The sequence below is a fragment of the Drosophila suzukii genome, chromosome 3 (genome assembly GCF_043229965.1).
Source record: "Drosophila suzukii chromosome 3, CBGP_Dsuzu_IsoJpt1.0, whole genome shotgun sequence".
Classification (NCBI taxonomy): domain Eukaryota; kingdom Metazoa; phylum Arthropoda; class Insecta; order Diptera; family Drosophilidae; genus Drosophila; species Drosophila suzukii.
Window position 1 is genome coordinate 10,902,193 of NC_092082.1, and position 13,365 is coordinate 10,915,557.

The following is a 13,365-nucleotide window of genomic DNA, read 5'->3' on the forward strand; positions in this document are numbered from 1 at the left end:
TCCAAAATTCCTTTAGCACAGTGTCTAAGTATATATGTTTACTTATTTATTCTTTGTTTTTGGTTTCCCGTTTGTAGTTTTCGTAGAGCTTACAGCTAGAATTAATATAGGTTTTACTGCCTCGGTAGCACATAGTGTGGGCTTTATAAAATATTGTTAGTTGCTCAGTTTAAGTGATAGCTTCGTGTGCAGATCGGTGTGTGTGGGATAGTCATTAAGGGCGATCGTGCCGCAAGTCGCACCATTTCACAAATGTTAGTTACTCATTTTGAATCACAATCACTTTCGTGTTAGTTGTGTGCGCCATAAAAAATAACTAAAACTAAAACTCGAGTAAGAACAAAATGAAATGGGTGGTTTTTTTCTTGGTTTATTACAAAATCATAATTAAACAAAGGCGCTACGGGGTAGCGGAAGTGTAAATTATGCATGAGCGTGCAATTTAATAATCTTTTCAATTTATTACAAATACGATAATAAATTATGCTTAAATGGGTTTTGTGTGTTTCCTAAAGTGGAAATTATAGGCGATCAAGTCGTTAAGTACTGTCAGAAATCATAACAGTGGACATCTCTTAATTCTGGGTTTAGAATGTTAAACTCGCATAAAGTAAACGTGCGCACCCTAGACTACAAAATACAAAAACTATATGTATGTATACATATTCTAGAATATATATATATCGTAATTGTTAGGTTCTTTTTCAGTGTATAAGATCAGTTATCAGAGGATTTCGGGATCCAGATCCAATCCGTTTTCTGTTATTTGCTTCTCTCGCTTTAGAGCTTTCTTCTTTCAATTGGTTTCTTCTAAATTCAAGATCACTTTATAACCTAGGCAATTTCAAGACATCTTACATTTAATCGGGTGTGAAATCGATTCGAACGCAGTTCAAAAGCAAAATTAGGAACGAAAATAAAACAAGTTTGCTGAATCGCGTCTCTTGTGTGGGTGTGTGGCTTGTGTGTTTCATAAACTGGATAACAAATGCGTTTGATAAGCGCCAACCGGCTGTGTCTGTGGTGTTGGTGTTCTCTTTGTGTAACTCTGTGGACTAAGGTAAACAACAATCTAATCAAATTATACAAAAAATAATAATTCAAGAGGTCCTATTGGCCTGGCGGAAAAATGCAGTCAATACACAAGATTCGCTGCAATTCACATAATACGCTACAAGATTCGCTGCGGTTGGTTACAATTTCAGTTATGTGATTAATGCACACGCTTATGAGATGTGGCCCCCGCCGTGCCAAACACGCTCATTAGATCGCCCTCGTAAAGGGCAATCACTAGCATTATCCCCACGCCGCTCAGCATGCCGAGTATCTGCAGCAGGAACTGGCCCAGGGATTTGTGCGAGGCCGAGATCTCGGGCATCTGTAAAAAGTAAAACCTTAAATAAGTAAATATATTATAGGGTATAAATCATATAGATAACTCACCATATCGACCAGTGCAATGTAGATAAACAGACCCGCCGCCACTGCAAACATCCACTGGGCCATATCCTGCGACTGGCCAAAGGCAATGCCGAAGATCATGCCGATGAAACTCAGGACTCCCGTCAACAGGTTGTAGTAGACGGCCGACTTCACCGACATGCCCGCCTTCATCAGGATGGCAAAGTCCCCGAGCTCGTGCGGCAATTCGTGGCAGAAGACGGCCAGCGAGGTGGAGAAACCGCCGGCAATATTCTCCGCAAAGGCTGCACCGATGGCCATGCCATCCGTGAAATTGTGCAGTCCGTCGCCCATAATGATCATCCAGGCCACGGCGCTCAGCGTTTCCGGCGGCGAATGGACGTGTCCGTGGCGATGACTGTGACCGTGATGCGAGGACTCGTGCTCCCGCAGGATCACAGTCACATGATCGTTCCGGACATCCTTATCCTTCGCACTGTTAGAGGCGTACACCGCATTGCCGTCCAGATCGGTCACAATGGTATTGTTGTCCTGGCCCTCATGACTCTGCTGGTGGCTGTTGTGCTTGTGGTTGTGATTATGATGATTATGGTGATTCATCTCCACACAGTTCGTGTGCAACGTTGATAGCAGGGACTCGGCAGCGGCGGCCATGTCGCTGGAGCCATCATGATCGCCCACACCGTTGCGTATCTCCGAGGCGGAAGCAGCATCCCCGCCAGCGCCCGCCGCCGAGTTCACTCCATCGCCAGGCAGGTGCATCCACTCGCTCTGCTTGTTGTTCATGGTGATCTCGTCGTAGCAATACGGATACGAGCTGTACTTCTGCTTGCAGATCTTGTCGCCGGCCACAGAGTTGTTCACCGACGAATCCGGATCCCGCATCACCTTCGCCCGCGACGGTTTCTTCGTCTCCTTTTTCTCCACGCTCTTGCGCCACTCGGAGATCATGGTCAGCGCATGCTCGGTCACGTAAAAGAAGATGATGCCGCCCAGGCAGCCCAGCCCCTTCATGATCATGCCCCTTTCGTCCTGGCCTGCCAGAGACTATTAAATGGTTAATTCAACATTAGTCACGGTACGGGCCAAATTTATCAGCTCTACTCACATGAGGCAGCAAGTGCAGCAGGGCATCGCCGGTCATCGTTCCAACGGCCAGCGACACCAGATACTGGATAATGTATTTGTAATACCGCGAGTTCATGAATGGTATGATGGCTACTCCCACCAGGCCAAGGATGCCGCAGGCAAACACAGAAATGAAGGCGTAGACCCACACTAGAAAAGAAGATACAGATGAGTAAGGAATAAGGTAGCACAATGTCTTTTTACACACCATAGAATATATCCTTGTCCTTCTCCTCTTCCAGAAGCTTTTCCGTGCTGTCGATGTCGGACAGGATTGCCGGCTCTATGCAGCCGCCACTTTGAGCTTTCAGCTCGTATAGCAGAATCGGACATAGATGTAGCAAGTCCTTTTCACTTAGCGTAAAGTTCTGGGAATCCTCGCTGTGACTAATGAGCTGGGGTACGCAAACCACGCTGGAGTTGGTGCCATTCTGGCTGAGCGTACAGTTGCTCAGTTGCAGATTACTATGCTCCTCTTCCTCGTCATGGTCGTGGTGATAATTGTGGGGCTGGACATGATGCACTAGGAGACTGGTGGGCACGCACTAAGATGTTAATAAGAGTTAGTTAAGAGTAAAAGCAAAAATTAAGCTCGATATACTTACAGTTCCTTCACTTGCCCCACTGGCCAACGAGTGGAGGCTGAGCTGCTGGAGCAGGCCATCGAATCCGCTGCTGTTCATCAGCTCGTTTTGGACCATCAGCTTCTCGAGATAGTACTGGGTGATCTGCGGGACACGGGAATCGGTGCTGTGGCTGTGGCCGTGGTCGGCATGGCGCTTTTGTCTCCTCGATGGCGGGCTGGTGCTGTAGTTGGGGGTGTCGTCGTCGCCAGAAGCGGATCGCTGCTGTCGCCGATCGGTGGTTTCACTGGAGGGACTCAGGTTCGTATAGACGCGGGCGTTGAGCTGCTCCTGGCTGTGGGTCATCACGAACGCCGGGCCGAGTAGACTCTCGATGTGATCCTGGCAGTGCAGGCGGTGTGCACAGAGTAGGCACACCACGCAAACGGCCATTATATGACGAGCCATTTTGAGGCTCTACTACGTGCTACTACTTTAACTTCCACTACTCCTAGGACTAATGCTGATGACTCTGACTCTCGTTTCGGTTTACTGCCCAGCACGATCTGCCACAATCATTATATATCCGGCGATCAGTCAGTCGTCAATTGGCGCGCTTATTTCGATCTGGAATGGAATGGAAAAGTCAGCAAGAGATTAGCCAAAAACGAAAAGCAAGTACAGGCAGCATCAAACCAACACACAATTCTATTTGATTAAAAATCGTTTATGGGGCTCTACTGTCAGCCCCTTGTTAACATCCCACACTCATTAGGCCAGAACCGATCCGAAACGATCGCAGGCACTTACAAAAGCCATTTGCCCATTGCATAACCAAAATAGTCAGCCAACCAAAGCGGAAGTTCAAGATCGTTCGTTGGTGGATCGACACCTCCAAATATGGGATAGCGACTGGTTTCAAGTGCCCCCAAGATCGCCATAAATGGGGGGTTTCGCTGCATTCGCTGTTTGTGATAAACAAAAAGTTCTGCTGGTTTTGGCAATAGGGATATAGATCACTTCAATATATTAAGCATATGCCTTCTCAGCTCAGTTAGCTTTTGCGGTTTTCGGTATATGGATATGTAAAACTTTGAAATAGATTCAGTGCAGTTTACAAATTCCAAGTAAATTATTTATGTTCCAGCTTTTTTAGAGCAAAAACCCATTTGAAGAGTGTCAAATGTTTTTATCTCCATTACCAAATACACATATAATAAATAATATTAGTTTATCTTGAGTACATATCTTTATAAATTTGCACATCATCACTTCTAATCATTCGAGTTTTGAAGGACTCCAGCTTTTATCAGTTTTATAAATTAACATTCCTACTTCTTATCAAAGCACGAGCTTTTCAAATCACAATCTCATGTTTCTTGGATTATTTTTACTTTTCAATGTCAACATACAATTTCTTGATTTCTTAACTACTTTTGTGTAATTCTTGGGTGATAACACTTTACAAAAAGCAATCGTAAAAGTTACACAACTATATTAACAAATTTTGGCCTATCAGCCAACTGGTTTTCAGCTCCTAGTCGGGAGCCAAATTGTTGGATGCCATGCGGCTTCTTCGATGAGCAAACTACGAGTGGCACGCGCCAAAAAAGAAATTCGCCAAGCGGGACTTGAAATTTTCTACCCACTACCCCCACTAACTAGAAATTAGTTGGTTATTGTAGTAGGCTATAACAACTTGTTGTTGTGGTGGTGGTGGTACTCAGACAATTTTGCAATTGCGCATTAATGCCACAACTTGGGTACTTAGTTTTAGTTCAACGGTCCTGCATTGAAATCCAATTTATTGATAAAACTTTGGCGAAAATTTACGACACAGGTGAGAGAGATACACGTGGGTGGCGCGCGCTGTTTATCGACTTAATAAAAGCGAAAGCCCAAACACTATGGGTAATAATAGAAACGTCATTGTTGTTGCATAAAGTGTGGCTGGCTGTTGGCGTCAAGGTCGCAGGAAGTGGGTGGCAGAGCGGATGGGCGGCAGCCGCGGCATTGACAAGGACACACGTCGCCTTGGCAAGGGGTTAAGTGTTAAAGGTTGAGGCTGAAGTTCGCACTTGTTGAGGAAATTAACTGCCAAACGGCCAAAGAAAGTTCGCAAGCAATCACCGCCAGGCAGAAACTTAATTTCAGGGCAATAAAAATCAATCAACGAAGCAAATTATTTGCATACAAATTCCCCAAATAAGATCAGACACAATTCATCGGCAATATTCCCAATCAATCCCGCAAACTCAGTCAATTGGTCAAGTGACTGACTGACTGTTTCGTTTGTGTTTTCGGTTTTTCACTATATCATTTTTTGTAATCAAGCCTCATTTAAATTCTGTTCGCGTGATTTTAATGAAACCACTGGGAGAAAAATGTTTAACGATCTCGTTTTTATGATGCCTTCAATGCTATATTTGTACATATATATGTATCGATTCAATTCACTTTCTTTTGTCCCACATTGATAATAAATTTATTGAAAATTTATTTAAAAATAACTTGGATGGTATTCGTACCGAATAGAACTCTTTGGGGAAAACTGAACCGAACCAAAACGATTTGAGATCCGAACCACCGACGAGCTTTGCAAACGCTTTGGAACTGAGAGGCGCGCGTCGCTTGCGGTTCGATTTATAAGCCAGTTTCATTGCCGGCTTGAGTGAGTATGGGTATATAATATACTATATGTGAATGACTGGGAACCACATTAAAGCATACCCACATCGAAGGCGTGCTAACTTGGCGGGGCGTGGCTGATTTCGGACCATGGCTAACAGCGAAGAGAACGTTAGAACCACACGATTGCACTTGAAGTTTGAACCAAGAGGATTCATTTTATTTTTACTAATAAATCATTAAAATGTCAATTATTGGATCAAAAGCTATATTTGTTCAGTAGATTTAAAATTACTTTAAAATATTCCCATTTTTCAGATCACAAAAACATGTATTTTTAACTATTTAAATGACTTGTATGCTTATTTCGACTATAATAAACTATAAAGTTCACTTATTCAATTGGTCTATTTTTGTTTAGCAACTTTAAAGAAATTAATGTTTATGGGCTTTTAAGAAGCAGCTGTGTATAAACAATAAAACACGAAACTAAATAAACAAATAATAGGTAACTAATCCCAAATAAAAGGTGAGAATATGGAGTATGTCAATAGTTTAAGTATAGAGCCTTTAAGTTTATTTTTCTTTAATAACTTAATTAATTAATTGATACATTCGACTTCTTTAATTAATCATGAACCTGGTTTTATTTGGATTTTTTGGTCGACCGTATCAAGCGTTTACTTTACATTCTTATTCCCTTTTCTTGAACATTTACTTTTTGCTGACTCAATTTTAGTTCGCATAACATCTCCATGTCGAAAAATATACGCGTCGGTTTATTCCGAGGTCTCGTGGTAATAATTTAGTTGAAAAGTCACTGAACTTGCTGCTGACTCAATTAAATACATATGTGCATCGAATTTGGCATGATATCTTCAATAGTGCAGACAAAATCCGCTTAAATTTTGCATACCCCCTTAAAGAAATAAAAGGCGCAGTTTTTTAATGCTCACGCAAAGGCATTCAGTTCTTTGCTGAGTCAAGAAAAAGGTGTTTCGCATGATATCCAATTTCCCTAGGCAGGAATTTAAAGACAACAAATATTTATTGTAAATACAAAAGTCCTCCATGATTAAAAATTAGAAGGGTGTGTATTATTTCGCACATTTTAAAACGCATGCCGGAAGCCGATTGCTGATTCAACACATTGAATTTTCAAATGAAATCTCCATTTCTTGAGGTCCAGTTCTTTGGAACCATTCACATAATGTTTAGTTCGCAAAATCCAATGGCGGAACGTATAAAAGCTGAAATTTCAAAGGAACGAACGTTTTCTGACTCACCAAAATATTTTTCGCATAAGATCTCCATGCTGAAAATTTATAGGGGAGGGTTTTATTTCGCAAATTGTGAAATTCTTACACACGCCAGAAACTGGTTGCTGAGTCAACATAATGAAATTTCACATGAGATCTCCATTGCATAAAGGCACAATTTCTGGAACCCATTCCCCTTTATGTTGAGTTCGCAAAATCAAATTACGCTTGGGAGCCATAGAAGCTGAAATTGAACACACGATCGCTCAAAGTACAAACGATAAATGAGGCCGCGTGTTGATGATTCACTTGATTGAAATAAATTTCACATGATATCTCCACGTTTAAAACAATGACAAGGGACTATTAAATACCACGTTTTCGCTATACAACGACGCAAAAGCCTTTAAGCCTTGGGAACTAACTCGTAAAACTTCTCGCACGACTTATATCTTTATGTGCTAAGTGCTGACGCAATCTGCAGTTTGCTGGGCCTGAAATTTCAACCAGACATCCACACTTACACTTGAGATACGCTCTCTACCTGCCAAGGAATTTATCTTTTATCTTAACCTCTATACAAACTAATTTCATACCTGAAACTCCAGACAAATAACCTGCAAATGGTGTCTACCTAAGAACCCAAACACACACACGCAGTTGAGTATTATCTTTTTTTTTTTTATTTTATACATTTTTCAGTGAGCCAGTAAATCGTGGGCCAAAGCTTGATGTAAAGTTTCAGTGGAATGTTTGTTTTGGAGATATGAAAAACCTCGGGCCATGTGATGGCCACATGAAATCGAAGTTCTGGACGGTTAGAAGCATTTAAACCCCGACTTTGCAGAGGTCGATCACGTCGGAATCGGTATGGAACGTTACGGATCCAAGCCGATTGGATCGATTCCGGACGGGACGAGGCTCTGACCTTGCCATGCTCGTCAACTGGCGAATTACGTGGTCTGGGGCTTTAATATTCAGCTAGTAAGGTAGTACCAACCACTGACACATAACTGATGTTGAAGGGCTGGCCATAAGCGATAAATAATTCATCTGGGGGCATCATTGAAATGATCGTAGTGAATTGTTTGTTTTCCGTATCGAGTGGGGTTGGCTGCCTCAGCTGACGGCGCCGGTTGCAAGACGGTGTTGAATTGAAATTGCATATTTCCATTTGCAATATCAGTTTTGCAAATTGTGCTGGCTCATGAATAATTGATTCCCGGCGGCATGGAAAAGTTACCGGCCGATAAGGATTCTTCTGTTGCCCGTCGGCGGTATTATCTATGATTCATGCACCTCCTACACTTCTGAAAAAAAACAAAAACTATGTGGACGGCAGCCAAAAGTGCGAAAGAAACACATGCTGATATATGGGTCAGTGGCGATAACAGTGGTGAATGCCAAAGGGGGTCTACGCATCCGGAATGGGTTCGAGAATATGTGAAATAATACCATTTCCCACTGAACAAACAGCCGATTGAAAGAGAGATAGTACAAATAAAGGTTGCGTAATTGTCGATGAAGAGGTGGGCAGATTTGCACGTGCTTACCAAAATTAAATATAAAGATTATATTTTGTATTTCAATATTTGTAGAAATACTAATGCAATGATATGTACATATGTTAAGATCATCAAGTTCTTTATGGCGAATACATTTGCTATTTCTGGATCCATTGTGTTAATGTGAAAATGTGGCGACCCCTCACGGAATACTACCCCTTCTAGAACATTTTGCAGCCACGCCACTGGCTGATATGCAGCATTCTGTCCCGTTTGCTACTACTAATTCCCCTGATTTTGCGTAATTAGGCTCTGAAGATAGCGAATGGAAATGACATTCAGAATTGCGCTGAATTATGTATAGAACATGACTATAAGTATGTCGATCGAAAATAGCATAAAAACGTGCTGAATATCAGTGTAGTTACGTGTGCATCTGTGTATGCGGCTGTATACGTATACGTATGTAAGTGAGCGAGTGTCAAAATCACACGCACATGGAAATGTCCCGCTATAAATAAATGTGAGTGGGCGGTGGGTGGCAGGTAGGTGGAATGGGGGCCCGTCGCATGCACTTTCCATACTGAACTTCAAGTTCTACCAACTAGTAACTAAGATTAATCTGTATTTAATATAGCGACTGCAACTCACCCGTGAATTTGCTTTTGCCGGACTGTTTAGCACATTACACATACAAACACACACACGTACAAACAGTTATATTTATCAATTCCTGAAGTTAATGCGGGATCGAAGATAATGCTGGACGATTCTGGGGCTCTAGCTTCTGTCGATGCGGTGGGCGTAAATTGGGGGCGGCGTCGAGATAACGCTGAACGTCAATTACGTAGCAATAATCTCGGAATCGAATCGAAATCGAGTTGAATCCGACCGGAGCGGCGAGATTTGCACGGGGCGGAGTACGGGACACGGCCACCAACACCAACACGGGCTCAATTACGCAAGGGGCGGGCTAACTGTAAACATTTTCCGGACACGCTAAACATACGCCGCTGCCATCTCTCTTCCTCTTTCCAAAAAATCCGCAACTGTAACAATTTTTTTTATAACAATTATCGATAGGCGGCAGAGTGACCGGCTGCGGCGCTCAAAATACTTTTCGGTATTTTTAATAACGCTAGTGATGGTAAAGTCCGCCGGCTCAAAAAGTTAGTATGACTAAGAATAAGGGTATTCAATTCATCTCCTTATCAGTAGAGTACAGTACTTTAGTTTCAGCAGTACGAAAAATTGACTTTTAAATTAAGTTAAAAAGTATTCATTTAGGTACTTTTGCCTTACCAATAATTTTAGTCATTAACTTATAATACAAAATTAAATCTTAGATTTTTCACATCTAAAAATTTAACAACTGGCCACAGTTGTTTGAAAATTCACCATTTAGGGTAGTTCCCTCAATCGATGATATTTTTTATTGCATTTTTAAGAATTGATCAATTTGGCTGGTTAGGGAATGCCCTAAATAATTTAAATAAGTAAATATTTGGTATTTTTCCTAATTACCCCACAACGGTCCTACAAGAGGTTGATAAGTGTGTAATCGAGTAATCGGAATTACTTTTCTATCAAATTCCGATAGCAGATAGCCCTGAACGGGGTTATACCATTATTTGCTCGGTCCCAGCGAAAGGGGACCGGACCCATCATGTAGCGGGAGTATTGTTCGTGGGCTCGAGTGCAGCTACCCAACTCCGCAATAGATGAGGTCTTTAATAAAAATAATATTAATAAATGAAAAGAATAATAATTTTAAAATGAAGAAATATTTTATAAATAAATTTTAAATAATTTCTTTTGGAGGACCGGATACGCGTTCAAAAGACACTTTCCGGCAGATTGCGGAACACTTCCCGCCACTTTTCCTTTATGGCCTCCAGCGGTTCCATGTTGACCGCAGAGTGGTCGAACGCGCACTTTTTCGCGGACCGACACTATCTCGCGCTCTGCCTTCTCCAGACCGCAAGGCGACCCCCTGCAGGCGCGGTGGATCCGGTTGAGGAAACGGTTGGCCGTCAGAAGCTCCAGGACTGGTTGGGCGGGATCCAGTCGTCGGTGAAAGGTGGCGCAGATGTGGCTCCGATCGCTGATGGTGGAGGAACCGGACGAAGCACAGGAGGTTCCGCTTCACGCCCTCCGCCTCGAACAGCTCGATGAGCTCCACCGCCTTGGCCCGGACACCCAGCGGGACTTGTCCTCCTTGGCGGCCAGGAACAACAGGCTCCTGAAGTAGCTGGCGTGGACTTCGTTGATCGCCACGAAGAAGGGCGCGTTCCACTTATTGTTGTGGAACCTTATGAGGCGTTGTGCCTTATGAAGTAAAAACCCCTCGAACGCCGTCTTTTACTTGTAGTTTCCCCTATTTGCTTATTTCAGGGGACATCTATAAAAAATAATAAGTTAAGTTTAACATTGTATGATTAGCTTAATTTGTTAAATAAATAAAGTTTGAATGTAAAATAAAGATAAGAGACTTTTTCTAAATTTATTTAGCAAGGGATAAGAGATATTCGTAAGCTAAGTATTTAAAGAATATTTCATAAAATTAGGAATCCCTCCCAATATTGTAATTACTTACTAAAGGGACGAGCCTGGTTTATCAGTTTAAAAAAATCGTTTCTTTCTGGGATTTCTTTGCGGACGAAAGAAATATTCGATTGAAACAAAACTTAGGTTTTATTTTAATATATTTTAAGTCTTTTCAAAGTTTTTGAATTACAAATATGTTATATTATGCCTGGTATGTATCCGAAACAAAAAACGCAAAAAATCAAATTTTTTTAGAATAAAAAACTATTTTTTTTTACCAATTGCATTTTAAATTGTTGAAAAAGTGCGTTAATAAATAATACCTCAAATTGATCAGGCGGGCGAGTATAATTGAAGGCTTGTCTTTAATTTGTTGAAAATATTCTTTAACATAATTTCGTTTTTATATATTATGGCGCCAAGTGTCACAGCAATCTTTTTCAACCAAAATCCGTTATGTTTCTTGCACAAAACCAACCCTTTTTGGTTGGAAGAGAATTTTGTGATACTCCCGATTATGCCAAAATTCAGCTGGAACCTGCTTACATTTAACCCGAATTTTTTGGCAATTATTTTCTTAATATTTGTGTAAATATAGGCCTGTCCGCGAGGTTAACCGCGATTCCTATTAATACATATTAATAAACTTACGCATTTGATTAACAGCGAAATGAAAAGTTTCCGCGCATAGGGAGTGATGCCACACTTTCAGCTTGCTTTTATCGAAGTATCGATAGAGGGTATCGATATAAGGTTAATGTGTTCCTAGCTACAATTTTGAAACAAATGAGATGCCAACAAAAAAACTGTCAGCTTTGCCGTTTGCCGTACCGCATTAGTTAAATTAATTTCCTTTCCAACGAGGTATCGTGCATATTGGTACAATATCTGTGAGGGGAGCAATAAACCAAATTGTGGGGATAGATATTTTCATTCTAAACAATTTTGCATTTAATATTTTTCGATTCGGCCCCAAGAAGCCGAGAAAATCAAAAAATAAAAATTGGCCCCATGTTCCAAATTCCCTCGTTCCACAATCGCCGCTAAGTCACCGACGCTAATTTGACGCACATTGGTAAGTGTGTGATCGAGTAACATTTCATTTTCTATCAAATTCCGATAGCTTCTCTTCTCAAAAAAACAAAACAGGTAGTTTTTACCCATATTATTTTTGCCGAAATGAGCGAGACTCAGCATTTAACCACGGGTTTGTATTACTAACTATAAAACCAAGATTAGTATTAAACGGAAGTCTCCCTCGCAGGTTCGAAAAAGCCTCTTTTCCCGGATGATGGAGTCTTGAAGTTGTACTCGATGCGCTTTTGCCCCTATGCACACCGTGTGCACCTGGTGCTGGACGCCAAGAACGTGCCCTATCACAGCATCTTCATCAATCTCCGCGAGAAACCCGAATGGTTCCCGCAGGTAAGCAGCACCTCGAAAGTGCCTGCATTGGAGCTGGTCAAGGAACCGGGACATCCCGTGCTGATCGAGTCGCTTATTATCTGCGACTTCCTGGACGAGAAGTATCCGGAGGTTCCCCTGTACCCCAAGGATCCGCTGAAGAAGGCCCAGGAGAAGATCTTGATCGAGCGCTTCGGGCAGTTCATCACCGCCTTTTACCGGCTGGTGCTCCACGACAATCCCGACCAGCTGAGCGACACCGATCACTACGCCGGATTGGACATATACGAGGAGGAGCTGAAGCAGCGCGGAACCCAGTTCTTTGGTGGCTCCAATCCGGGAATGCTGGACTATATGATTTGGCCCTGGTGCGAACGTTTTGCATCCTTGAAGTTCACCATTGGTGATAATTTCGAGTTGAATCCGGATCGCTTTGCCACATTGGTGGGTGTGAATTGCATTCTAACAATGTTTCTGAAATAATCAAGGAATTCTTATTCCAGCTTAAGTGGCGCGACTTGATGCTCCAGGATCGTGCCGTCAAGTGTTTTTATCTGGATGGGCAGACCCATGCCAAATACATGAGTTCCCGTCGAGCGGGCAACGCCGACTACAATATGTTATAGTAAGTTTATGGAAACTTAATAATGCACATCTGATTCATTTTTTTTCAGCAACGCAGCCAAGCGTGCTAAATTGGAGTAGGCATCGGGATAATGATTTACAGACCCCAGCATTAAGTGTACATATTATGGAGATTAATTTTAAATGTACATATACATGGCAGCATTATTGTGATTGAAGAATAAACACTGATTAAAACAGTTTAAAAATAGCGTTGTATTTAATGAAACTTGTTTAATTTTCTCAAGGTCATAAAAACCAGTTTCTCATTTTAAACATAAAATT

General features: G+C 41.8%; 2 protein-coding genes across 4 annotated transcripts; one reads left to right on the forward strand and one right to left on the reverse strand.

Annotated features, from left to right (window-relative positions):
- Positions 1-25: 25 nt before the first annotated feature.
- foi (solute carrier family 39 fear-of-intimacy) lies at positions 26-9,573 on the reverse strand. Of its 2 annotated transcripts, none has more exons than XM_017078976.4 (6): positions 9,157-9,573; positions 3,156-3,740; positions 2,759-3,095; positions 2,531-2,700; positions 1,444-2,469; positions 26-1,378 (listed from the first exon to the last, which is right to left on the reverse strand). In XM_017078976.4, the coding sequence occupies exons 2-6, from the start codon at positions 3,579-3,581 to the stop codon at positions 1,214-1,216; spliced, it is 2,124 nt and encodes a 707-aa protein (XP_016934465.2). In that variant the 5' UTR covers positions 3,582-3,740; positions 9,157-9,573; the 3' UTR covers positions 26-1,213. The 2 variants fall into 2 exon arrangements, with proteins under 2 accessions (XP_016934465.2, XP_016934466.2); XM_017078977.4 differs by lacking the exon at positions 9,157-9,573 and adding an exon at positions 5,642-5,663.
- A 2,534-nt stretch (positions 9,574-12,107) lies between these two features.
- Positions 12,108-13,289, forward strand: GstO1 (Glutathione S transferase O1). 2 transcript variants are annotated; one of them, XM_017077925.4, is made up of 4 exons: positions 12,108-12,259; positions 12,317-12,900; positions 12,960-13,081; positions 13,131-13,289. In XM_017077925.4, exons 1-4 carry the CDS (start codon positions 12,232-12,234, stop codon positions 13,159-13,161), a joined length of 765 nt encoding a protein of 254 aa, XP_016933414.2. In that variant the 5' UTR covers positions 12,108-12,231; the 3' UTR covers positions 13,162-13,289. The 2 variants fall into 2 exon arrangements, with proteins under 2 accessions (XP_016933414.2, XP_016933415.2); XM_017077926.4 differs by lacking the exon at positions 13,131-13,289 and having other exon boundaries at positions 12,960-13,082.
- The last annotated feature ends 76 nt before the right edge of the window (positions 13,290-13,365 follow it).

What these genes read in the sequence shown, in the direction of transcription:
- foi (XM_017078976.4), bottom strand. Translation starts at nt 3,581, where the DNA reads ATGGCTCGTCATATAATGGCCGTTTGCGTGGTGTGCCTACTCTGTGCA. An exon ending in GGACAAGGATATATTCTATG is followed by an intron (nt 2,701 to 2,758) that starts GTGTGTAAAAAG and finishes CTTCTTTTCTAG; the next exon opens with TGTGGGTCTACGCCTTCATT. An exon ending in ACATTGCACTGGTCGATATG is followed by an intron (nt 1,379 to 1,443) that starts GTGAGTTATCTA and finishes TACTTTTTACAG; the next exon opens with ATGCCCGAGATCTCGGCCTC.
- GstO1 (XM_017077925.4), top strand. Translation starts at nt 12,232, where the DNA reads ATGAGCGAGACTCAGCATTTAACCACGG. An exon ending in GACTCAGCATTTAACCACGG is followed by an intron (nt 12,260 to 12,316) that starts GTTTGTATTACT and finishes TCTCCCTCGCAG; the next exon opens with GTTCGAAAAAGCCTCTTTTC. An exon ending in CGGATCGCTTTGCCACATTG is followed by an intron (nt 12,901 to 12,959) that starts GTGGGTGTGAAT and finishes TTCTTATTCCAG; the next exon opens with CTTAAGTGGCGCGACTTGAT.